This window comes from Antechinus flavipes, chromosome 2 (assembly GCF_016432865.1).
Source record: "Antechinus flavipes isolate AdamAnt ecotype Samford, QLD, Australia chromosome 2, AdamAnt_v2, whole genome shotgun sequence".
Classification (NCBI taxonomy): domain Eukaryota; kingdom Metazoa; phylum Chordata; class Mammalia; order Dasyuromorphia; family Dasyuridae; genus Antechinus; species Antechinus flavipes.
Window position 1 is genome coordinate 448429031 of NC_067399.1, and position 27754 is coordinate 448456784.

The following is a 27754-nucleotide window of genomic DNA, read 5'->3' on the forward strand; positions in this document are numbered from 1 at the left end:
CTCTGACAGTGAATCCATATCTTCTCTATCCCCATAGCAGCTGTCAGGTTTTCTCTCCTTTCTTACTCATTTTTATTTTTATTTTTTAGCATTTTATTATAATAAAATTCTAGCCCTTGGTGTGGGTAATGGGTGCCTTGGGCCCTAGGTCTGTCTTATATTATTATTTTTTTAACTCTGTAGGGGTCCAACCTCAGGAACTTCTCTCCATCTCTAAGTCAGGCTGCCCTATAAATATTCTCTGCTCCCTGTGGTTCCTACAGTGGTTGCAAACTTCAGGTTTCCCCTTTGCTCTATCGTTGAAACCAAGAATTCCAACTGCCCAAACTGCAGCAGGATTTCTGTCCCTCTGCTACTGCATTCACTTGGCATTTGTTAGGTCCTTCTCACCTGCAGCCGTAAACCAGGATAGCTGTGCCTGCTATTCCAAGATAGCAGGTCTTTCAATCTTCCCCTACTTAGTCCTCCTACTCCCTCACTTCTGTGAGGTGGAAGCATGGGTTTCCATTGGTTGGAGGTAGTGTATCAGTGCTCTCTCACACTTCTGGGCAGCATGCTAGCTCATATCACCATTGTTGAAAAGGGCTTGTAGCCTATATTATGCAGAAGTCACAGCTAACATTGTAGTTATCAGCTAATAATCTGACAGTATTGAAGAGTTCCCATCTCTATTCCAGAAATAAGAGTAAAGGAAGGTAGTCTGTTGTTGGAGTGGAGGCAAAGAAGGCACCCAAAACAAACTTGGCTTACTTCTCAGTTTTGCTTGAGGCAAATACTCATGCCCATTTACAGTCATGCCATTAAAAATCCATTTGTAGTTGAGAGAGGAAGGATGAAAGTATTAGTAAATATTAATGAGCCACTGAAACTTTTGTTGGTGAAAAAATGAATCCTGGATAATTTATGAAATTTTAATAAGGCTAAAATACTCACAGTTATAGCATTCAGGATTTGTGAGAGATGCTCATGAATGAATGACTCAGTGGTTTCATCATAGGGTATAGCATGACTGAGAGTAGACAAAGATCGCAAGAACGCCAGCTTTTCGAGATCACCCTGAATTCATGGGGGGGAAAAGAATATGTAATAGCAACTTAATAAATGTTGTTTTTAAGGGTTTTTTTTTAATCAGAAAATATTAAAACTGAAAGAGACCCCAAGATAGCCAAATCTAACTTACTTTTGACAGATATAGAAACCAAGGCCCAGAGAATTTAAATGTAGCTTGTAAGGGTGTAGAGAGAAATCTCACACAGTGCAATGAGGAAGTACAAAGGCTCTGATGCCTGAGGCACCCAGATGTGATCTCTGCAGCTAGCAGGGATCACCTCGTGAATGGGAACTCTGGCTGCATTGAGAACACATCATCAATGGGAAATGTCTCCTTCTCTTATTGGCTGTGTGTGGGACCTCATAGACCCAATATAAGTAGTGAGGACCAGGAAGTAGGAGGAGTGCAGGAGTAGCACAAGGAGTTCAGGATGTGATCACAAGGAATAAAGACTTGAGCTCACAAGCTGATGTGTCCGGGCGCTCTGTTGAATAAAGAACCACTGCTCTGTGAGGCAGTGGCTGGAGATTTCCGAAGGCCTGGGATTAGGCAAGACTGGCAATCAGTAATCTCTGAGGGGTTGGTTATAAGTGGCAGCCCAATATGGGGGCAGTGCTTTCAGGACTGTCAGGCCCCACAAGGGAAGGTTCAACAATCTCATCAAGAGATGAGAAAGCAGGGAAGTATAATAGGTTTAAGTCTAAGTTTATCTGTGATCATGCCCAATGACACAGCTATGTATGTAGCTCAAGTATATAAGTTAGAGCGCCAGGTGATTCTCTAGCAGAGAACACCTCTAATGAGGATCATGGGGCTTGCTCTTGGGCTCTGAGGTGTCTACCCTCATGCCCACTGAGTATAGCTCAGCAAGGAAAAAATTAGGAGGATGTGAGCAAGTTGCTTAAACAGAACAAAAAGTTTCACCTACAGGTTGAGTTAGAGAAAAATAAAAGTTACTTTACAGCAGTTAGAACAACAAGAAGCAAGATTAGAGCCAGAAAGATGGAAGTTAGTAGAACAACTAACTGAATACAATGGGTTAAAATTGGTTTTAAGGAATCCCACAAATTTTAAAACTAGGAGAGATTTTAACTTGGACAGCCAGACAAGTTAGTATAGGAGAAAAGCAAGCAGAGAGTTGGTGCCCATAGCCCTAGAGAGTACAGCACCTGGGGCAGAGCTAGAGAAAAAAAAAATTTTTTTTTTAGCATTTTACTGATTTATTTTGCCTCTTAATGCTCTAGGAGATCTGCACTGCTTAGCCATTTGGTAGAGAAAAGAGTTAAGTATTTTAAGCACTATGGTGAATTGGGCAGAAAAGGAATTAAGTACTTTAAGTACCTTGCTGAAGAGAAGGGGCATAGTCCTTTTCACATTCAAAGCTCATTTCAGTTTCAATTCTGCCTACTGCAGAGCATGCATCCTTAGGGTATTCCCCATCTCCTGACCCTCCTCCCTCAACTCCACCTTTGTAGGTGGGAAGAGGAGAAAGAGGGGGAGAGGAGTGGAGGGGCAATGACACCATCAGCAGTCCTTCATCGAGGAGACAGTGTAATTGAGTGGATGACTCTCTAAGCACAACCAGATCAAAGTCTCACTCCTTATCCAATACTTGTGGCTAGAATCTTATTAAAGGCCATTAAGCAAGTAGTACAATTATCTGGGATAAGACCTGACAAGATATACACCTTTTATACCAACGCACAAATTAATGTATGCTGTGAAACCATCCCAGCGTGGCAAATTTTATGGGCCACAGCTCCCAATTTTACACATGGGTTTCCATTAAAGGTAACCCAGGTATTATGTAATTGGCAATGGATTTTTGAAGAAAAGGTTTCTAAGATTCCTCTTAAAGTAGCAATTATTTTTACAGATGAATCCAAACATAACATTCGTGCTGTATACTCTCATAACTTACCTATAAAAAGAGTAGTTAGAATTTCCTTTCAGTCTACTCAGCAGAATAAATTGTATGCAATCATGCTAGCTCTTATCCAGGAGATATTATATCTGATTTGGCCCATTCAGTAGGTGTGATACAAAGAATTGCCACAGCCCAAATAAAATGTGTAGCCGCTAATATATATCAGCTCTTTAAGGAAATTCAAGAGCAAGTGAGAAAGTGTCCAAGTAAATATTATATCTTGCATGTCCATGGAAATTCAAAGGCAGATCGTCCTCTACCCATGTTGGCCAATACTCCTTTATTTCAGGCAGTCCAAGAATCTCATTCTAAATAACATCAGACTACTTGAGCCTTACGTTTGCAGTTTGAGATAACAAAAGAGGAAGCTAGGAGCATAGTAAAAGCCTGTACAGCTCCTTTCCATGCTCCTATGCTCCCTCCACAGAAGAACCCTCATGATTTGAGACCCAATGAAATTTGGCAAATGGACATCATTCATGTTAAGAAGAAGTGCATCCATGACTGGAAATTAGTATGGCAGAAATTAGGCAAGGACCCACACTTAACACCACATACCAAGATAAGATCAAAATGGGTCCATGACCTAGGCATAAAGAACGAGATTATAAATAAATTAGAGGAACATAGGATAGTTTATCTCTCAGACTTGTGGAGGAGAAAGAAATTTGTGACCAAAGATGAACTAGAGACCATTACCAATCACAAAATAGAAAATTTTGATTATATCAAATTAAAAAGCCTTTGTACAAACAGAACGAATGCAAAAAAGATTAGTAGGGAAGTAACAAACTGGGAAAACATCTTTACAATTAAAGGTTCTGATAAAGGCCTCATTTCCAAAATATATAGAGAACTGACTCAAATTTATAAAAAATCAAGCCATTCTCCAATTGATAAATGGTCAAAGGATATGAACAGACAATTTTCAGATGAAGAAATTGAAACTATTACCACTCACATGAAAGAGTGTTCCAAATCACTATTGATCAGAGAAATGCAAATTAAGACAATTCTGAGATATCACTACACACCTGTCAGATTGGCTAAGATGACAGGAAAAAACATTGATGAATGTTGGAGGGGATGCGGGAAAACGGGGACATTGATGCATTGTTGGTGGAGTTGTGAACGAATCCAGCCATTCTGGAGAGCGATCTGGAATTATGCCCAAAAAGTTATCAAACTGTGCATACCCTTTGATCCAGCAGTGTTTCTATTGGGCTTATACCCCAAAGAGATACTAAAAAAGGGAAGGGGACCTGTATGTGCCAAAATGTTTGTAGCAGCCCTGTTTGTAGTGGCTAGAAACTGGAAAATGAATGGATGCCCATCAATTGGAGAATGGCTGGGTAAATTGTGGTATATGAATGTTATGGAATATTATTGCTCTGTAAGGAATGACCAGCGGGATGAATACAGAGAGGCTTGGAGAGACCTACATGGACTGATGCTAAGTGAGATGAGCAGAACCAGGAGATCATTATACACTTCGACAACGATATTGTATGAGGATGTATTCTGATGGAAGTGGATTTCTCTGACAAAGAGACTTAACTGAGTTTCATTGGAGAAATGATGGACAGAAACAGCTACACCCAAAGAAGGAATACTGGGAAATGAATGTGAACTATTTGCATTTTTGATTTTCTTCCCGAGTTATTTTTACCTTCTGAATCCAATTCTCCCTGTGCAACAAGAGAGCTGTTCGGTTCTGCAAATATGTATTGTATCTAGGATATACTGCAACATGTTTAGCATATATAAGAATGCTTGCCATCCTGGGGGGGGGGGGGGAGGGAGGGAGGGGAAAAAACGAAACATAAGTGATTGCAAGGGATAATGTCGTGTAGAAATTATCCTGGCATGGATTCTGTCAATGCGAAGTTATTATTAAATAAAATAAAATTTATAAAAAAAAAAAAAAAAAAAAAAAAAGAAGTGCATCCATGTAACCATGGATATACATTCTCACTTCCTCATGGCTTTACTCTATCCTGGGGAAGCAGTTAGGCATGTCATTAGCAATCTTTATCATTGTTTTTCCATTGTGGGAGTCCCACGTGCACTTAAGACAGTTAATGGACTGGCTTATACATCTTCTACCTTCTACACTGAATTTGGCATTGCCCATTCCACTGGAATCCCATATAACCCTACTGGCCAAGCCATTATTGGACAGGCTAATTGTACCCTCAAGATGCTCCTGTCTAAACAAGAGATTGGAGTTTACACAACCCTCCACCTGACTCATGCAGGTTTGTTTAGATGCAGCAATATATACATAAAATTACCTGCAATTTTCACATTCCTTGAATCTCACTCCAACAATGCGCTTCTGGCACACGCAGAAAGCACAGCTAAATAATAAACTGGCCAACAAGGGAAAGAGTCCTCTTTCCACAGTGATGTGGAAGGGATTAGACAGCATATAGAAGGGCCCAGGTTGGGTCAGGGTTTGGGGACCCATACTCTTCTTGTTGTAGATGCAGACTCAACAGCAGAGGAGTGGATTCCAATCAGCAACATCTATGACTTGGGTAATCAAGAAGAGAAGGCCCAGATGATGACATTGTCCCCTATGATGGTCCAAAAGGATTGGCCGGATATTGGAAGCCCTTCAGACACTGATGACAGCATGTCCCTCCTGACCATGACACCAAAGATGGAGAACACAGCACCAGTGTTGCAGCTGAATTGGATTGTCTTGGTTGATGCACAATACCTAGCGACTGACAGAACTGGACAATGGATTTATGTGTTTTTCCCATGCCTCCTCCACTATTCATATGGTGGGCTGGGGAGAGGCTTTGCTCCATTTTCCACTTGTAGGCAATGCCTCTAAATAAGTGGGTTGAACACAATGTTATCTTTTCTTGGTTTTGTATCCTTTTGGGCCTAGCTCTTACTATTTTACTTTTGGTTTGCCTTTGTCCTATTTTTATACACTTTGTAATCTCATTAATTAAGCAAGCTATTATTGATGTTAAAGTTAGTTTGATGTTATGAGCGGTCCCTGCTAAACAAGAAAAGGGAGTTGTAAAGGTCTGGAGAGGAACCTCTCATTGTGCAAGGAGGAAGTAAAAAGGCTCCTGGATGTGATCTCTGCAGCTAGCAGGGATCACCTCATGAGCAGGAACTCTAATTGCATTGAGAACACCTCATCAATGGGAGATGTCTCCTTCTCTTATTGGTTCATAGACCCTATATAAGTAGTGAGACCAGGAAGTAGGAGTGCAGGAGTAGCATGAGTAGTGCAAGAAATGATCGAGTGAAATAAAGACTTGAGCTCGCAAACACTGTGTCTGAGGGCTCTGTTGAAGAAAGAACTATTGCTTGGTGATTTCCAAAGGCCTGGGATTAGGCAAAACTGGCAATTGGTAAAGAATCATTGCTCAGTGAGGCAGTGGCCAGAGATTTCTGAAGGCCTGGGATTAGGCAAAACTGGCAATCAGTAATCTCTGATGGGGAGGTTACAGTAACCACTGGTTTATAGGATTCAAATAATCAGAATGCACATACATAAGTGATTTCCTTAAAGTTATAAAGTTGGAACTGCAAAACTGCAAAACTAACACATAGTCTTTCCCATTATATCATGCTGCGCTTAATACTTTACATGCATATAGTGGTTTTGTCATTTTTAAAATTTTGAGTTCTAAATTCCCTCCATCCAGCTCCACTTCCACACACTGAGAAGTCAAGCAATGTAATGCTCATCATATATATGAAGTCATGTAAAACATTTCCATTTTAGCCAAGTAACAAAAAACAAAAACAAAAAAAGCCCAAGATGAATAAAGTGACAAAAAGTATGTTTTAATTTGAACTCATCAATTTGCTTTCTGGAGATGAATAGCATCTTTCATCTTGAGGTCTTCTGAATTATCTTGGATCATTGCATTGATCAGAGTAGCCACGTCTTTCAAGTTTATAATGTTCTTGTTAGTTTCTGGAGGTCTTGGAGCAGCCTTCCTTTCAGTCAAGTAATCACCCCGAAAATTGGCAATAGCCAGGTGTTAAAATCCAAATTCTTTATTATCTCATTCAAAATCTAGTTTCCTTGCCTGGGGCCCAGGCACTTTCAGAGTGGGCTTGGTCTCAGTGAAGAAATGCAGGATGATAGGCCAGCCACCATGGTGGTGTGAGATGAAGGGAATGAATCTGGCTCTGAGTCCTCCAGCTTGTGCTTCAGCCTCCAGCTACCACAAAGGTTAATGAATTTGTCTCTCGATCCCTGCTAGCTGTTATATACTCTATTATAATTACATCATTGTAGGTGTGAATCTTGTAGAACTATATTAAGTACTAAATACACACACTAAACTAGAGAACTATTAATCACCATGCTAAACTAAATATCCATTGTCTCATTAATTCCCCTGAGTTAGCACCTTGTAAGAATCCTTGTTTCAAGTTCAGAGTTCTGGCCCATAACACAAGTTGATCATCGTTATCTGCGGTAACTATAAGTAATGTTCTTCTGGTCCTGCTCACATCACTTTTTCCCAGTTCATATAAGTTTTCCAATGTTTTTCTGAACACAATCTTCTCATCATTTCTTATGACATAAGAGTATTCTATCATAATCCTATATCACGACCTGTTTAGTCACTCTCCAATTGATGGGCATCCCCTCAATTATTTGCCACTAAAAAAGAGCCGCTATAAATATTTTTGTACATATAGATCCTTTTTTTCCTTTGATTTTGGGTTATAAACCTAGGAATGATTTTGTTATACACAGCTTGATAGTCCTTTATGCATAGTTTCAAATTGTTCTCCAGAATGGCTGGATCAGTTCATAATTCCACCAATAGTGTATTTGTATTTTTATTTTTCCACATGCCTTTCAGCATTTGTCATTTTCCTTTTCTGTAATGTTCCCAATCTGATAAATGGGATCAATAGTGACTTAGATCATTTTTTTCATGTGACTACTGATAGCTTTGAATTATTCTGAAAATTGTCTGTTCATATCTAAATTGGAGAGTGCCTCTTATTTTTGTAGCCTTGGCTTGGTTCCCTATATTTAGAGAAATAAAGTCTTTATCAAAGAAATTTGATGTAATCCCTACTTCCTCTACAATTTCCTTTTAATTTTGGCTGCATTTGTTTTGTTTGTGCAAAACTTTTTAAATTTCATGCAATCAATTTTGTCTCCTGTGATCCTCTCTATCTTTTGTTTGATAATAAATCCCTTTATCTTCAAATCAAATTGTGAAGAAACTTTTCCAAATGTTTTAATGTTGTAATTTCATTTGATCCAATATTGTCATATTAATTTGTTGGGAGCAGAAGACCCCCGCCCAGGTGCCTTTCTCCCCCTTGCTGCAACAGAGTCGCACAGGTGGTCAAACAATTCTGAGAACTGCAACCAGGCAAAACGGTCTTGAGAATTAATCTCGAGTTGTCACCACACTATGTTCCTGCTCACTGGACCAGCTATAGCCCATGTATCTTTCCCAGACCCAACCCTAATAGCCCATGTGCTTTTCCCAGACCCTACCCTACTTCTCTTTCCCATGCTTTTGCTATATAAGTTGTATCCTGAGAGCAATAAAGTGAGACCTTGACAATAATCAGCTTGGTCTTCCTCCTCTTTCTCGCCCGTTTCTCTTTCAGGCTGGGTTCTCCTCGACCCCCCACGAATAACTAAGTCCCCGGGATGGGACAGGTGGCGCCCAACATGGGGCTCAAGGCACGGACCCTCGCCAGACAGACCCCCGAGACGTCGTCGCGACCCTTGCTGTTGAAGTTCCGGCCGATGAGGGTGACTCTGTAGAGAGCTGGACAAATTGCCGACACTCCCTAATGGTGGTTTGGCTGGCTCTCTGCAGAGCCCCCTTCCCGGCCCCTGAAGTGAGGACTTATTTTGCCGCTCAGGAGAGCTCCAGTCTTCGGTAAGTTGATTTTATCCGTCTCATAGAAATGGGACATAAGTTATAAGAACAGTCTTTTATAAAGGACTTCAAAGCCTCCCTCAGGGAAAGAGGAGTTAGAGTTAAAAAGAAAGATTTAGTCAAATAAGTTATCTAAAGAACAAGCTTTTATAAAGGATTTCAAAGCCTCCCTCAGGGAAAGAGGAGTTAGGGTTAAAAAGAAAGATTTAGTTAAATTCTTTTTGTTTGTTGACGATGCCTGCCCTTGGTTTCTCGTGAACAGGCCAGACATCCATCCCGAAAAATGGCAAAAGGTTGGGAAAGATTTAAATGACAAATTACAAAAAGAAGGCCCAGATGCGGTCCCTACGACTGCTTTCTCTTATTGGGGCTTGGAATCGGCACATAACGATCCTGCCAAACAACAGCTTTTGTCAGTCACGGAATGTTGCCTCTGCCCTTTGTCTCCAACGGCCTCTGTAGTCCCCACCCCCCCAGCCAATAAGAACCCCTCCAGGCCCCCCTCTGTAATCATTGAAATGCCTACCGTTCAAAGAGATCCCTTCTGTCCCCCCCTACCTCAAGAAGCCCTACCCTCAGGCGAATCACTGAACTTCCCCATATTTACTAAGAATCTCAATAATGAAACCCTTGAGCCCGAGGACGCAGCCGTTCTAGAGGAAGAGGCAGCCCGCTGCAACAACCCTGACCTGCCCCCTTTTTCAGCACGGTCCGTGCAGCGGCTCCCTCCCTATGCAGTCCAGACTTGCATGCCTACCCTTTCCACCCCTGCCCTACCCCCTACCAGTCTTATTGAGGCTAAAAAGCAGCTCTCCACGCAAGTAAATGATCTCAGGGAGGTCCTTGACCTCCAACGGCAATTTGTTCAGCTCTCTACCGAGCGTTCTTCCTTGCAAAGTTCACTTAAAAAGACCATCCTTCTCCCGGCTTCAGGCCCAGCAGCTGCTGCTCCTTCGCTGCCACATAAAAAGGGCCCTATTAGCAGATCAAAGAACCTGAAATTGACCTTTCCTGTAATGACTGGCTCCAGCAAGCCCACTGCCCCTCCCACTGATAATTCCCCCTCATCCTCTGCTGAGGGGCCCGCTGCAGGCACAGACACTCAGGGTGAGTCAGATAGCGGGGAAGAGAATGACAATGAAGATGAAAATGAAAATGAGGAAAATGATCAGGCTGCACAAGGCACCCCTCCAGGGGAGTTCCGTAAGCTTCATTTTAAAACCTTAAAAGACTTAAATGCCGCAGTCAAAGCCTACGGACCTAATGCTTCTTTTACCCTTTCGGCCCTTGAGGCCATGTCTTGCAGCGGCTACCTGCTCCCCTCTGAATGGGTTCGTGTAGTTCAAGCAGTCTTGTCACAGGGCCAGTTTCGGACTTGGAAGGCAGACTTTTTTGATTGCTGCCAGTCCGCGGCTGCTGCTAACTTAAAATCTCCTCAGCTGTTCTTAGGTTTTGAGCTACTTCCCAACAAAGTCCTTTCCCAGAAACTCCAATTGCGAACAGACTGTTGGCATACTCTTAATGATTTTCAGAAACTTCTCGGCAATATCAATTGGCTCAGATCTTACCTGAAACTCACAACGGGGGAATTAAAACCTCTCTTTGATATCTTAAGAGGGGACCCCGATCCCTCCTCCCCGCATTCATTCACCCCTGAGGCACGAAAAGCCCTGACCACGGTAGAATGCGCCATCCACGAACAACACATAGGATATTATGCCCCTAATCAACCCTTCTGGCTCCTCATATTCCCTACTCCCTTTGCCCCCACAGGCTTGTTCTGACAACAAAAAGTCTCCCGCTTCAAAACAAACTTTACCTCCGCACAGCTGGTTGAGCTTGCTGCTATCATTAAAGTTTTTGAATTGTTAACAGAACCCTTCAACTTATACACTGACAGTGCCTATGTGGCACACTCTGTCCCCCTCTTGGAAACAGTACTGTATATTTGCCCTTCGACCAATGCCTCCCCTTTGTTTGCAGAACTTCAGCACCTAATCCTTGCCCACACTGAGCCCTTTTTTGTCGGCACATTCGTGCCCATTCTGGCCTCCCTGGGCCACTAGCAGAGGGAAATGACAAAGTGGATCAAGCTATCCAACTCATAGCTGCCGCCCTCTCAGTCACCCCGCTTGCTGCCGCACAGCAGGCCCATGCCTTGCATCACCTTAATGCCCATACTCTTAGGCTGAAATATTCTATCACTCGTGAACAAGCACGCCAGATCGTGCGGCAGTGCAAGGGCTGTCTAACCTTCTTACCCGAGCCTCATTTGGGAATAAACCCCTGTGGCTTAGTCCCTGGTGACCTATGGCAAATGGATGTCCCCCACCACCCACCTTTTGGTAAGCTAAAATACATTCATGTTTCTATAGACACCTTTAGTGGCTTCATTTTTGCTTCTCTGCAGACAGGAGAAGCTTCCAAACATGTGATCTGTCACGTTCTTGCCTCTTTAGCTGTTGCCCCCAAACCTAAAATTCTCAAAACCGACAACGGCCCAGGCTATACTAGTTTCACCTTTAAACAGTTCTGTGCCCAGATGGAAATTAAACACATTACTGGCATACCTTATAACCCCCAGGGTCAAGGAATCGTTGAAAGAGCTCATCAAACTTTAAAAAATATGATCTCAAAATTACAATCAGGGGAAGAAATGTTATACCCCAAAGCGGGTAATTTTAAAACTCTTTTAAATCATGCATTGTTTGTGTTGAATTTTCTTACTTATGATATTGACGGCAAATCTGCCGCTGATCGCCTTTGGCATTCATCCACAGCCAATACTTATGCACAGGCTATATGGAAAGACCCCTTGTCCAACAGATGGCAGGGTCCTGACCCGGTCCTCATCTGGGGCAAAGGACACGCCTGCATTTATGATTCACAAGCACAAATGCCAGAGGGCTCCCAGAGCGTCTAATAATACTTCACTACCCACCCAGGGAACCCTCTGAGAAGGCCTTTTAATTGTGCTTATTTTCAGGAACCCACAAGATGAACAAACTCACCTTTGGAATTCTCCTCTGCTGGGGCACTGTCTGGAATCCCTCTGAGGCAAGCCAATCCTATCAGGCTTTCAACTACACCTGGATGGTAATAAATGGGTGGGGCGACACCATCTGGAGCACATCACGAATCACAGCCTCAGACTGGTGGCCCACCCTATACTCAGATCTCTGTAAATTAGCTTTGGGGGCCCCACCAAATTGGGACCTGGTAGACTATCTTAATCAACAAAAAGCTCCCTCAGACACTCACGGTCCATATATGGAAGGGGCCGGTGGTTGTAGCACGCAGCACAGAAGGACTGCGCTGCGCACGGTCCCCTTTTATGTTTGTCCCGGCACTCATAGAAGCCGTTCCTTGACCCATGAATGTGGAGGCCCCGATGACTATTATTGCCGTAGCTGGGGATGTGAGACCACGGGTGATACTTACTGGAATCCCTCCTCCCCCTGGGACTATATTACAGTTACTGCCAATTATACCCACCACTCTTATCACGCCTTCAGCTGGGTCGAAATTCCCGAGTGCTCTGGGTGGTGTCACCCTTTAAAAATTCAATTTACCGACCCAGGCAAAAAGTACACTTCTTGGACCCAAGGTGCTATGTGGGACCTCAGACTCTACAAGAGTTACTATGATGATGAGTTAATATTTACTATAAAACTTCCTAAAGGTACCCCTGGCCAGTATAAAACGGTGGCCATTGGCCCTAATCCTGAACTCCACCCAGGCTCTGGTCAAGGACAGGCTCGTAAGCCTGCCCTACCACCTATTCCCCCTACTCCCTCCTACGGTAGGATGTTTTGCCCTACCCTTCCTAAGGGCCCCCCTTCTTCTGCCGAGCTCATTCTTTCCTTGATTAATACCTCTGTCCAAGCTGTTCGCAAGCTCAACAATACTCTTGATTGCTGGGTTTGTTATTCTTCCTCCCCAACCCTTTTTATGAAGGCATTGCCCATTTTGGAAATCCTGTGTTTACCAATGACCCTTCCCCCTTACGTTGGGGAAGTGATAATAAGCATGGCCTCACCCTTAGTAAAATGACTGGCCTAGGACTATGCCTTTTAGGCCCCAACATGCTGCCTCCCTTACAGCTAAGGGAGGTATGTGACCAAACCATTACAATTACTCCAGCCTTCACGTACGTGGCTGCCCCTAATGATTCATACCTCGCTTGCTCCTCCGCCTGACCACATTCGTTGTTACAACCCACTTTGTCAACAAAAAGGATTACTGTGTGGTGGTCTCCCTCTTCCCCCACCTTACAATCCATGATCCGGATGACTTCTTAAGATTCTGGGAATGGGGAACCGACCCACGGATAAGGAAGAAAAGGGAGCCCTTGACGGCTGTCACCTTGGCCGTCCTTATAGGACTAGGATCTGTGGGTGCCGGAACAGGGATTGCCTCTCTGGTCACATCCAACAACCAGTATGCCCAGTTAAGTGTGGCTATTGACAAAGATCTCCAAGAGCTACAGTCTGGCCTTGAGTATCTCAAGGACTCTGTTGCCTCTCTGGCTGAAGTAGTCTTGCAGAACAGAAGAGGCCTAGACCTACTATTTTTACAACAGGAAGGACTTTGTGCCACCCTAAAGGAAGAATGTTGTTTTTATACTGATAAGCTTGGCCTTGTAGAAAATAGTATACAAAAAATCAAAGAAAGCTTAGAAAAAAGAAGAAAAAAGAGGGAACAACAAGAATCTTGGTATCAGAACTGGTTTTCTACATCCCCCTGGCTTTCCACCCTCCTCCCTAGTCTTCTAGGACCCCTCGTAGGCATATTGCTATTGCTTTCTTTTGGTCCATGGGCCTTTAACAAACTAACCAGCTTTGTTAAGTCACAGGTCGACCTGGCCCTGCAAAAACCTATTGCAATCGAAATTAGGCATGGATCCACACTTAACACCATATACTGAGATAAGATCAAAATGGGTCCATGACCTAGGCATAAAGAACGAGATTATAAATAAATTAGAGGAACATAGAATAGTTTATCTCTCAGACTTGTGGAGGAGAAAGAAATTTGTGACCAAAGATGAACTAGAAACCATTACTGATCACAGAATAGAAAATTTTGATTACATCAAATTAAAAAGCCTTTGTACAAATAAAACTAATGCAAACAAGATTAGAAGGGAAGCAACAAACTGGGAAAACATCTTCACAGTTAAAGGTTCTGATAAAGGCCTCATTTCCAAAATATATAGAGAACTGACTCAAATTTATAAGAAATCAAGCCATTCTCCAATTGATAAATGGTCAAAGGATATGAACAGACAATTTTCAGAGGATGAAATTGAAACTATTACCACTCATATGAAAGGGTGTTCCAAATCATTATTGATCAGAGAAATGCAAATTAAGACAACTCTGAAATACCACTACACACCTGTCAGATTGGCTAAGATGACAGGAAAAAATAATGATGAATGTTGGAGGGGATGCGGGAAAACTGGGACACTAATGCATTGTTGGTGGAGTTGTGAACGAATCCAACCATTCTGGAGAGCAATCTGGAATTATGCCCAAAAAATTATCAAACTGTGCATACCCTTTGATCCAGCAGTGTTTCTATTGGGCTTATATCCCAAAGAAATACTAAAGAAGGGAAAGGGACCTGTATGTGCCAAAATGTTTGTAGCAGCCCTATTTGTAGTGGCTAGAAACTGGAAAATGAATGGATGCCCATCAATTGGAGAATGGCTGAGTAAATTGTGGTATATGAATGTTATGGAATATTATTGTTCTGTAAGAAATGACCAGCAGGATGAATACAGAGAGGACTGGCGAGACTTACATGAACTGATGCTAAGTGAAATGAGCAGAACCAGGAGATCATTATACACTTCGACAACGATATTGTATGATGACATATTTTGATGGAAGTGGATTTCTTTGACAAAGAGACCTGAGTTTCAATCGATAAATGACGGACAGAAGCAGCTACACCCAAAGAAAGAACACTGGGAAACGAATGTGAACTATCTACATTTTTGTTTTTCTTCCCGGGTTATTTATACCTTCTGAATCCAATTCTCCCTATGCAACAAGAGAACTGTTCGGTTCTGCAAACTTATATTGTATCTAGGATATACTGCAACATATCCAACATATAAAGGACTGCTTGCCATCTAGGGGAGGGGGTGGAGGGAAGGAGGGGGAAAAAATAGGAACAGAAACGAGTGCAAGGGATAATGTTGTAAAAAAATTACCCCGGCATGGATTCTGTCAATATAAAGTAATTATTAAATAAAAATTAAAAAAAAATCCTATTGCAATCCATTACCACAGTCTTGATACTCATGGATCTCGTGAGGATCCCCCATCCTCCACTGTCACCCCTGAGGGCCTCCAATTTTCTACCTTGGCCATCGAAATTGAGTCCCTGTGGTATTCGAGGGTGTGGAGGCGTCTCAGGGAGACACAATCTCATTCATAATTTTCGGGCTATTGCTGTGGAAGAGCCAATGACGGGAATATTGTGGCCCCATGATCCAGGAACATCATACCTTATGGCTGCAGGGATACCCAATGACGGGATTATTGTGGGTCCGTTCTCCAGATGCACATCCCCGCGGGTTTTTGCTGGGGTGCTGGGATGGATGCCACCCACATAACCTAAGACAGGGGCCCTGCCTTTTCCTGGCCCTGAGGGCCTGGTTATTTAGGTGCTGGATATGGATACAGGCCACATAGCCTAAGACAGGCCTTCCACCAGCCCTTGACAAAAGTCTTTCTTCTCTTTCTTTCTTTTCTCCTTTTGCCTTTGAAAGAGAAAAGGGGGACATGTTGGGAGCAGAAGGCCCGCACCCAGGTGCCTTTCTCATGACCCCAGCCCAGGTGCCTTTCTCCCCCTTGCTGCAACAGAGTCGCACAGGTGGTCAAACAATTCTGAGAACTGCAGCCAGGCAAAACGGTCTTGAGAATTAATCTCGAGTTGTCACCACACTATGTTCCTGCTCACTGGATCAGCTAAAGCCCATGTATCTTTCCCAGACCCAACCCTAATAGCCCATGTGCTTTTCCCAGACCCTACCCTACTTCTCTTTCCCATGCTTTTGCTATATAAGTTGTATCCTGAGAGCAATAAAGTGAGACCTTGACAATAATCAGCTTGGTCTCCCTCCTCTTTCTCGCCCGTTTCTCTTTCAGGCTGGGTTCTCCTCGACCCCCCCCCCCCAACGAATAACTAAGTCCCGCGGGATGGGACATTAATTAGTATTGTATATGTAGTTTGTTTTGTCCTAAGATTTCTGTGCTTAATCTTACACGCCCCCAAATAAACAAACATATAATCATCAGTTCTCTCAGAAGACAGTGAATGTTTGAGAGGAAATGCTACTAATAATCAAATTCAATTGGCCCAGCAAGAAGAATTTTAATGTTAAACTGGAAATAATGTAACCTCAAGATAAAATCGCCATTATTAATTCTAATATGTTAGAATTTACACCAGTCAAGAACAAGGAGTATTAAGATTAGTTTAATGAGGCATCCAGATGTTAGGAAAGCAAATTTTTAAAAATTCAAAGAACAGGTAGGTATAAACAGACACCATTAAAATGAAGAAGGTTCAAAAAGGAAAAGAAATTTCCAAAACAATTCTGATAATATAATTATAAATTATCCCAATTACAAAGAAATGTAAAAGAAGGAAATGTCACTTACAAGAACCTTTAGGAATGACCAGCAGGATGAATACAGAGAGGACTGGCGAGACTTACATGAACTGATGCTGAGTGAAATGAGCAGAACCAGGAGATCATTATATACCTCAACAACGATACTGTTTGAGGATGTATTCTGATGGAAGTGGATCTCTTCGATAAAGAGAGCCTTAATTGATCAAAGATGGACAAAAGCAGCTACACCCAGAGAAAGAACACTGGGAAATGAATATAAACTGCTTACATTTTTGTTTTTCTTCCCGGGTTATTTATACCTTCTGAATTCAATTCTCCCTGTACAACAAGAAAACTGTCCGGTTCTGCACAAATATATTGTATCCAGGATATACTGTAACCTATTCAACATGTAAAGGACTGCTTGCCATCTGGGGGAAGGGGTGGAGGGAGGGAGGGGAAAAATCGGAACAGAAATGAATGCAAGGGATAATGCTGTAAAAAATTACCCTGGCATGCATTCTATCAATAAAAAGATATTAAAATTTAAAAAAAAAAACAAAAAAAAAAAAACCAAGAACCTTTAGGAATCATTCATATTTCCCCAAGGATCTTATACAAAAGGTATGAGAATATACATAAAAAGCACAGTAAACATAAAGGAGCTCTTCCAAGTAGTCTGTAGGATAAATATGAGAATGAGAGCAGGTTTATGGAAAGTGCTATGGTGGATAAAAATAAGGAAAGCAGAACCATTTCACTTCTGTTTGTGTTCTTCACTAATATGAACAAATATAGGAGGGAATTTAAACTAAGGTAGTGAGTGCTTATGGTCATGGACCAGGTCTTAGAAAATTAAGTATCCCAGAAAGAAGGACTATTACCTATGATATAGGTGGTATCAATATTATTGTCGCATTTGCAGAATTAGAAGTTGATGTTGAGGGAAATTAAGTGACTCACACTTGATTGAGGAATCCAGGAATTAAGCTAGGGCCTACCCCAAAGGAGAGGTTAAATAATAACAGTTGAACATGATTATCAAGAATTAAGAATTGGACCCTCCTTCCTCTTAGCAAAGAAGAAATTATGGGTTCAGAATGCTGCATACAGTCAGACATGATCTCTGCACTAGTTTTTAACTTGTTTTTTTCTTTGTCACTAGGGAGGTTTAAGGGAAGGAGGATAGTGCAGTTGGGAAATATTGGGGAATGAATATAGCATAAGAACAATGATAATTAATAAAGCTTAAAAAAAAGAAAAAAATATGAAAGTATAGACATTATCAGAATCTGCTCATACCTTTCGATCACTCTTAAGGTATTCCCGAATGGAATTTATCAGCTTTTCTATCATAATCACACCTGGGGCTCCCTGAGGCTCTGGATGTCTGACATCTTTAAAACATTTGCAAGAAGTTTCAGGGGTATGAGAAGTATTAGTGTCTAATAAAAAGAAAAAAGGGGGAAAGTTAAAACTGCTTTGGCAAAATACTATGGTATAGTAAAAAGAACACTTGCAACAAATCTGTATTAAGTTCTCTCTGTGAGGCAGTGGTACTCATGTCCATTAATCTATGTTTAAATTAAAATTAGAATGAAACAGAGTAGATTAGCATAGTTTAAGGTCCATGTACAAAGTATTATGTATTTGGGGGAATCTCCATCTGATTTCATATTTTCTTATATACTCCTATGCTTCTGATTTGTGCTACATTTATTTCTGTATGTATCTTATCGTCATTACTAGATTATAAATTCCTTGAGTGCAGGGAACAGGTCTTACCTCATTGTCTCTCCCAGAACTTCAATGCAATATATTATATATGCTTGAATGATTTTAACCTGTTTCCATGTCTGTATAATGAAGGGGTTGAATTAGATGCTGTTTAAGATTCTTTTTATTCATAATAATGTTCTGTTTCTATAATTACATAGGCTAAATATACAGTGAGAGACAGAAGACCTGGGTTCAAGTTCCATCTTGGATATATGTTGACTGTGTAACTCTGGACAAATGACTGAACTTTGGTGTCCATAGGCTAGTCTTTAAGAGCATAAGTTATACAAAAGGGGAAGCTTTCTCACTAGAATTCCCTATCTCAGTGAAATCATAAGTTTGGGCTCAGTAGTCAGTAGTTAGAAAAAAATTCACAATAGTAGCATTTCCTTTTTGGAGAAAGAAAGGAGATGGTTTTCTGTGATTTCTTTACACACAGAAACTTCCAATTTCTGGTCAACAATCCTAGTTCCTTTAACAAGACCTCATATGGCATAATTTTGAGTCCTCTTGATATCTGGCTCTCCCTTCTTGGGATTTGCTTTAGCATGACAATGTTACTTCTAACACATGGTGCATAGAGCTCAAACAAAATATTTCAGATGATTTCTGCCTAATATATAATTAGCAATATGCTGTATATAAAGGCAATTCCTTTTTTTCCTGGACACTAAACTTCTACTGATGTAGCCTAATATACCATCTGTGCCCATTTAGAAAAAATTTTAAATAGTAATTTACTTGGCCAAATACATCCTAATGATAGTTTTCAATATTCATTTTTGTAACATTGTTCCAAATTTTTCTCCTTTACCTCCCCTCTCTTCAAAACAGCAAGTAACCCGATATCAGTTAAATATGTCCAATTCTTTTAAACATATTTCCATATTTGTCATGTTATACAAGAAAAATCAGACCAAAAGGGAAAAAAAACATGAGAAAGAAAAAAAACAAACAATAAAGAAGGTGAAAATACTAGGCTTCAATCCATATTCAGTCTCCATTGTTCTCTATCTGGATGTGGATGGCATTTTCTATCCCAAGTCTAATGGAATTTAAACTCATTATTTAATACAATTTGTCTCAGAGATACACTAGGGCCAAGAATTAGAGTAAATCATAATTATGTAATAATTAAAACTGTGGATGAAGAATTAAAACTGTGGGTCACTAATAACAGAGTAATAGAGAGATTGCAGGTATGAATAAGCTAATGTTGCCAATGTTGACCTGTACACATGAAGAGGGATAAAAGATAATATCCAAGAGATATAAGGCCAGCAAGAGAGGCAGGTTGATTAATAAAAGCAAGGGATAAGGATCCCTGTAATGCACTGATATCTACAAAATAATAAAACACCTGAAGGAAGGTCTCCTGTATATGGAATGCAATGGAAGAGTTAAAGCAAAGACACAGAAAAGAAGGGGCCTGGATTGATCACAATCTAAAGCAGTACAAGAAGAACCTCGACCAAAGAGATGAGAAATGCATCCAAACCTTCTTGATGGCATTAGATTTTTTTTGTTGCTACATCAAATTCCTGAATCAGGTTGAGTTTGTAATCAATTGTAGACAGTGTATGGTCTATTAAATTTTAATTCATCTTTATCCACAGTGAAAGACCTTGAAAGTAATGTCTTTGAATCACTGTTTTTGGATTTTAATTAAAATCTTCTTCACACAAATTGCTACCAAGCTATGTCCTATATAGCTTGTGTTTCTGCAAATGATTTTTTTATCTAAGCACAGAAAACCTTATTTATCACTAACAACTTCATTTGCTAGATTTTTTCTAGATTATAGAGTAATCATCAAAAATACTAAATATGTTATAGTATATTGTTACTTTCTTTTACTTATATATAGAAACAGGGCCACAAGAACACAGGATTAAAGTCAGAAGGTCTTAGTTCTAATTCTGTTTCTGCCACTTACTATTTACATGACATTGAGCAAGTCACAACTTTTCTTCATCTTATTTCCTCATCTGGAAAATGAAGAGATTATACTAAATGATCTCTACATTCCCTTTCAGCTCTAAATTTTATAATCCATAGGTTTAAGGAACTCTAAATTTTGTAATCCTTCCTAATTTAATTTGGTTGCAAGTTCCCAGAGGACAGGGATCAGATTTTGCAAAGTGACTAGGAGAGTGCTTATAACCAGTTAATTAATTGGTAGATTTCTTGGCTTAACTTAAAGAGGCTCCTTTACCTATGAGATCAGGTTGATTTTTGTTCTCTCCTTCCAAGGTGCTTAGCTGTAAATCCACACTTTCAGCATCATTGTCAGAACCATAGGGGGTCACTATCTCTTCAAGAGTGTTGAACCTAGGAATTAACAAAATATTAAAAGAGAACAATTTATTTCCCTTAGAAGGGTAGAATCGTTGCTTTTTGTGAAAAAGCAGTGATTTGCAAATCTGAGCTATTCATCTGATCCAATAATGAATCCTGCTCGTATTAGCTCAGAGGAAAAAGGCACAGGTAGCTGCCCTGGGCTTACATCTTAGGAGGAAGAGTTGAGTTCTAGACCTGGAGCCTCCAGGAAGACCTGAGTTCAAATTTGCTCTGGGAACTTAACTAACTTCCTGACCCTGGCCAAATCACTCAATCTGTCTCAGTTTCCTCAACTATAAAATAGGAATAATAACAAGACCTACCTTGCAGGGTTATTGTGAGGATAAAATGAGATAATAATTGTAAAGTACTTATCAAACCCTAAAGGGATATATAAAAACTATCATTACTTGGTTGACTTTGGGCAAATCACATCTTCTCTGGATTTCAGTTTTGTCATCTTAAAAATAAGAGGGATGGATCTGGTCTCTACAGTCTTTTTAAGCTAAGTCTAGAACTATGATTCTAATTATCTACTCTTTTCTTATCCAGCCCACAAGCAGATTCTTACAGTTTCCTTAACTTCCTACGATGTTTCTAAAGTAATTTTGTAACCAAGTCACATACAGGAGTGATTTAATAAAAAAAAATATTTCCCTTAATTCTTCTCTCCCTTACTTTCAGGACTTGTATAATTATTTGGTAATGCAAGGAAGGAAAATGAGGTAGGTGCTAAACCCTAACAGAGTTCCTTTCTGGTATTAGTCTCAATAAAAAATTTCTATACTAAACAGAAGGCAAATCAGGGTACAATACTAGTGGTGCAAAGTGATAAATTAGTTTGAGCTGGTAAAATAAGGTACATAATTTTGATAAAATTTTGGTTTTTGGGTCTCTGGTATCCATAAGGTCTGCTTACAATAAACTTATTATTCATTCCCCTTTAGCCTCACACCTACTTTTTCTACTCTTAAAAAAAACTTCCAAGCCCCAAATCAATACAGCTGATACCTTACTGAGTAATATCTAATCTCTTGATCTAAGACAGGAAAATAATCAAATGAACCTGTTTTCCTCCCATTAAAGTTCTTGGTCCTTGTTGCCTGCATTCTTCAATATCCATCAAACATCCATAAATATTATTCCATAACATTCATATACCACAATTTACCCAGCCATTCTCCAATTGATGGGCATCCATTCATTTTCCAGTTTCTAGCCACTGGCTGCTACAAAAATTTTGGCACATACAGGTCCCTTTCTCTTCTTTAGTATCTCTTTGGGATATAAGTCCAGTAGTAACACTGATGGATCAAAGGGTATGCACAGTTTGATAACTTTTGAGGCATAATTCCAAATTGCTCTCCAGAATGGTTGGATTCGTTCACAACTCCACCAACAATGCATCAGTGTCCCAGTTTTCCTGCATCCCCTCCAACATTCATTATTATCTTTTCTGTCATCTTAGCCAATCTGACAGGTATGTAGTGGTAACTCAGAGTTGTCTTAATTTGTATTTCTCTGGTGATTTGGAACACTTATTATTTGGAACACTTATATGAGTAGAAATAGTTTCAATTTCATCATCTGAAAATTGTTCATATCCTTTGACCATTTATCAATTGGAGAATGGCTTGATTTCTTATAAATTAGAGTCAATTCTCTATTTTGGAAATGAGGCCTTTATCAGAACCTTTAACTGTAAAAATGTTTTGCCAGTTTATTGCTTCCCTTCTAATCTTGTTTGCATTAATTTTGTTTGTACAAAGGCTTTTTAATTTGATATAATCAAAATTTTCTATTTTGTGATCAATAATGATTTCTAGTTCTTCTTTGGTCATAAATTCCTTCCTCCTCCACAAGTCTGAGAGATAAACTATCCTATGTTCCTTTAATTTATTTATAATCTCTTTCTTTATGCCTAAATCATGGACTCATTTTGATCTTATCTTGGTATATGGTGTTAAGTGTGGGTCCATGCCTGAATTAGAAATATTTTAAAAAGAAAGCTTCAGGTATGTAGCAACAATTCAGTGTGTACCAGAGAATCTCAGTCACTAGGCCTCATACAGCTGTGCATTCATACAGCTATTGGGAACTTTGCTTCAGATCTAATCAGTCTAGACATTTTAAAATAAATACTGCAAAATGAAGTAAAATTCAACACTTAAATACACAAAGGACCTGTGGAATTTAAGGAGAATATGGAACCACAAAATGCTGTTTCTGAGTGGTTTAAAAGAGAAATGAAAATTATGAAAACAGAATTTATGGACTGTGTATCAAAAATAATTTATCGAATAGAAAAACGAGTCTGAGATGGTAATGATAGGGGGTGAACTCTGAAAGGGTGTCTCCTTTAATCTGTAAAAGAAGGGAAATTCGGAGTCTCAGACCCTCCTCTGCGAAAGCATATCTTCCCAGACAAGTTAAGTGGCTTCATTCAATTGGAGATCTTGGTCAAATCACCCTCCATTGATCTTTTGGGGTGGCCCAGGCCCCCTTCAGGAAATTCCCAAGACTCTGGGAAAAAGCCTTCAAAATTATTTTATTCAAGAGAGATCTGAGCCTGATATTCCTATTGAGTGGCTTGAAACTCCAAGATAAGTACCTTCTTTTCAACTAGAAATCTAGGCCTGGGGAATTGACATCATTGAGGAATTCTTATTTAATTTTCAATGGAAGCCCAAACCTCAAACAGCCAATAAAAGACAATTCTGAACTTCAAATCTTTGTATAAGTCCTAAGTAGGATTATGCTTTGCCAAGGGACTTCTCTTCTTGGCACAGCTGCCTGCCAGGACTCTTGCTTGCTGTGAAGACATCCTCTTCTCAGTGATAAGCTTTGTTATTTCTCTGACAAGACTTTGCCACGGAGGTGTCTGTCTTCCTAATAAAGCTGGCTTTTCAGAGCCAATAAAAATCCCTTTTGCCATTTAGACTTTTCGGGTTCTCAAATTTTTTCACGTTGGACCTGTGAGCTGACCAGAGGAGATTCTCACAATTCTCTGCACTACCACTAGAGCATCAGTAAGCTCACCAAAGAAATAAACAAGTAAACAATCAACTGGGAACGCAAATACACAGAAATAAAGAACAGTTTAGAAGAAGAGAAGAAAGAAAATTAAAGTAAATTATATCGTCTATCCAAACAAAACACACTAATCTAGAAGACAGGACAACTTAAGAGGCAACCTGAATATTATAGGTATCCCAAAAGAACATGTCAAAAAACTTGAACACCACAATGCCAGAAATAATACCACAAAATTGCCCAGAACTTTTCAATATCCATTCAAAGAATTCACAGATCACTTTCAAGAAAAAACAAAAAAATTAACAACTATAAAAACCAAAAATGCAAAACACTGAGTAATTAAATTTAACAATGTAAGTAACCAAGAAAGAGATTTTCAAATAGAGGAAAAAGAAAATTTGAATATTATATATGTAATATATCTATATATAGATATGCATAGGAAGCAGCCCAGTGGATAGAGCACTGGATGGGGAGTCAGAAAGACCTGAATTCAAATCCAGCCTCAGACAATTAGTAGCTGAATGATCCTGACATGCTATTTAACCTGTTTTCCTTAATCTGCTGCAGAAGGAAATGGCAAACCACTCTAGTATCTTTGCTGAGAGAAACCCATGAATGGTATGGTTTCATAGAATCATGAAGAAAGGGACACAGCTGAAATCAAACAACAACATAGGCAAATATATATAAAACTGAAATGTATGTAGAATTTTTACTGAGCACAATCTTATTTGAGCTTTAAAATAACCCTGGAAATCAGTGATCTCCATTTTAGAGCTACAAACAGGAAACTGAGGATCAAAGAGGTTAAATGATTTCCTTAGGACTCCACAGCCAATAAATATATTAGAAAGAATTTGTACACAGATCTACCTTAAATCCAGTGTTCTATTCAGGAAGCTTTCAAAGATTGAGCTTAATACCTGGATAAAGAAACAAAATTTCTCTATTTCCTGAACCCCACACCGGGACACATTGTTTGAAAAAACAGAGTATTCCGGGAGCAAAGCCTTTAAAAAGCACATTTTCTGACTTGAAATTGGAATTGATCTGAAACATGTTAAAAAGAATGGGTCACATTAGACATGGTTCCAAGCACAGAGAGAAGCTTGAAAGCCTTCTAGGTGACAAAAGAACGCCTGCATTCTGCAATTATGATTTTCCCTTAAATATCGCATAAAGTACTCAGTGCACTATCAAATAATGAAGAGTTAATTTATCCCATTATCTTCCTTAGAGACCCGTTCACTCGCATTGAATAGTGTGGTGCAATGGGTAGGGCCCAGGCCTTGCAACCAAGTAGCAACAGTTGCTAAGAGCTGACTCTTATTTACATATTACTAGCTCTGAGCCATTTAAGAGTCAGTTTTCTAGTCTAAAAAATAGAATACTCCTTGTACCGATTACATTCCAGTGAATGGAGTCACAGGGGAAATGCTTATTTAATTGAATACATGATTTACATTTCTGTTCAGCTTTAAGGTATGCAAAACTGAGGAGCAAGAGAGCTGCGTGAATCAAATAATTAAAATGATTAGAATTACACAGCTATCCTAAATGAGGATACCAAAATTTCCAGCTTCCTCATTCCTCCCCCATTTCTTCCCACCCAAAGCCTATGCTCCCTTTAAAATGAGCTCTTGAAGATGAATGAATAACAAGGACATTGGCCAATCAGCAGAAGCCCCGTTTCTGGTCTAGATCCCCGCCTCTTCTGGCCGTTTTCCTGAACCACTAGGAGCTTAACGGTTGCTAAGCGGACTGTTCCATGCAGGTGCTATTCCGGGGGTGGACGGGCCTCAACGCACGAACTGTGTAGCCATTTCAGGACTCTTCCCGAAAGATTCACACCAGAGCTTTATAAAAATGCAAACAAGATTTTGATTAGGGATAAACAACCTGTTTTTGGGGTTCATATTCGTGGGATGATACTTTTGCATAGCTTTTCCACCTCTGCCGTTTAGTTGGAACCACTTTCTTGGGCGGAAGTCTGCGGCGCGCCAGGACCTGGGCTGAAGCTCGGAGAAATGGCGGTCCCGGGTGAGACGTTGGGCATGGCCCTGGCTTGATCTTGGGAAGGGGACCCGCGAGGTCCTTGTCTCCCCAGAGGGTGACGATGGAAGCCGAATGCGCCCTGCACTTGAGTTGGAGAGGCGTGTTCTTCCTCCCCTGCGGAACACGGTCATCTGCACGTTCCGGTTTCGCTGGGGAGAGAAGATAGGAGGGGAGGGGAGGGAAAGGAAGGAAAAGATTCGCTGGAACTTTACGGGTCCTCGTGTGGCCCGTAGCTAACAGGACGTTCTCCTGCCGAGGGTGCGCGCGGGAGTGGGGGCGGGGAAGGCCCCGCTGCGAGGCGGGGATGGTGCTGTGAGGGGGACGCGCTGGCATTGACCTTGGAATGGGGGATTGGTGGAAGGGTGATGCGGCAAATGTGTTTGGGGCCTTGGGCAGCATTGGGGAAAGTAATACAGTGCTCCTGGCCGGAATGGTAACTGTCTTTTAAGGATTGCGAAAGGCTTTTGGAGCAGACCTGTAGGAAGCCGGGAGGTCGGGAGTGGTTTGTGTTAATTCCTAGAAGGGGAAATTGAGGCCCAGAAGTGAAGTGACTTGTTCCGCAGGAGTAGGAAGGGTAGGAGTCTCAGATGGTACTCTGGAAGGGATTGGCCAAAAATGTGTGTGTTCATTCATTCAGCATGTATTAAACGCTTACTGTGTGCCAGGTACTGTGGTAAGTGTTAGGAACAAGCACTTGTCCCAATCGCAACACTTTCCCTAAAGAAGTTTACAATCCAATGGGGGAGAATCCAAGGCCACCTTTGTGGCCAGGCTCCGGTCTTAGCTTCAAGAGAGAAGGACCCTTTCAGTTAGCAGATGAAGAAACTGAGGCCCTTCGAGGATCTATGATTTGCCCGAGGTCACACAGTGTAGTAAGCAGTAGTCTTCGACACTTGATCACTCTGTTCTCCTTGATACCCTCTTCTCTAGGGGTTTGTATGACATATCTTCTTCTGGTACCCATCAGGCTGCTCCTCAGTCTTTGCTGGATCTTCATCTTGGCCATGCCCATTAAGGAGAGATAATGTCCCTTTTTCTATATACTATTTTCTCTGGTGATCTCATCAGCTCCCATAGGTTGTTACCATTTCTAGATCACTGATTGTCACTTCTACTTGTCATCTCTGCTGACCTCCAGATTGGCATCCCCTGCTGCTTGTTAGACATTTTTAACTTGATATCCTGAAGACATCTTACTCTCAGGGAGTATAAACCTGAACTCATCTCTCTCTCCATATCCTTCCTCCTATTTTTTGCCAGTCACCTAGGCTCACAACCCAGAATCATGCTGAATGCCTCTTAGCTCCAATATCCAATCTGTTGCCAAATCCTGTAATATCTACTTTAATAACATCTCTTGCACATGGCCCCTTCTCTCCTTTGTCGCTGCCACTGCCATTGTGCAGATCTTTATCATCTGACTATTATAACAGTCTTCTGGCTGGTTGGCTTGCCAATCCATCCTCCATTCACGTGTCAAGATGATCTTCCTAAAGTGTAGATCTAATCATAACAGGCTACTCAATAAATTCTAATGACTATCACCTCAGGACCAAATATAATAACAATAATTTACATTTATATAACTCCTGCTGCATGCTAGCATTGTTTTAAACAAAAACAACCCTGGAAATAGGAGTTATTATTAATCCCTATTTTATAATTGAAGAAACAGAGACAGATGGGTTAAACGACTTACCTAAGGTCGCATAGTACATGAAATGAGATTTGAACTGGGGTCTAACTCCAAATGCATGATTCTATCCACTACCTCCTTTACTTGCTTCTAGCTATATAAAAACCTCTGGCTTTCAAAGTCCCACTTTTCCACTCTTCAACCTTACTCCCCAAGATGCTGCATACTGGCCTTTTTGCTGTTCCTTAATCAAGGCATTTTTACTGATCATCCCTCTACATTAAATGCTCTTTCTCACCTTTCCTCCTCCTCAGTCTCCTTTGCTGGATCTTTGTGTTGGCCATGCCCACTAAGGGGAGATGATGTCCCATAGGACTCTGTTCTGGGACCT

The 27754-nt window shown here is 40.7% G+C and overlaps 2 protein-coding genes across 6 annotated transcripts in view; one reads left to right on the plus strand and one right to left on the minus strand.

Annotated features, from left to right (window-relative positions):
* The window catches only part of MROH8 (maestro heat like repeat family member 8), a 57078-nt gene extending 31386 nt beyond the window's left edge, over positions 1–25692 (minus strand). The window contains exons 1-4 of the mRNA XM_051979335.1: positions 25572–25692; positions 20509–20624; positions 17817–17959; positions 934–1056 (exon numbers count right to left, since the gene is read on the minus strand). Coding sequence (XP_051835295.1) covers positions 934–1056; positions 17817–17959; positions 20509–20624; positions 25572–25612 — 423 coding nt within the window. The 5' untranslated portion in view covers positions 25613–25692. The remainder of the gene's footprint in view (positions 1–933; positions 1057–17816; positions 17960–20508; positions 20625–25571) is intronic.
* The window catches only part of RPN2 (ribophorin II), a 178600-nt gene continuing 176451 nt past the window's right edge, over positions 25606–27754 (plus strand). For all 5 annotated transcript variants that reach the window (XM_051979331.1, XM_051979328.1, XM_051979329.1 and 2 more), the window contains exon 1: positions 25606–25712. In XM_051979331.1, the coding sequence (XP_051835291.1) occupies positions 25700–25712 (13 nt within the window). In that variant the 5' untranslated portion in view covers positions 25606–25699. The remainder of the gene's footprint in view (positions 25713–27754) is intronic.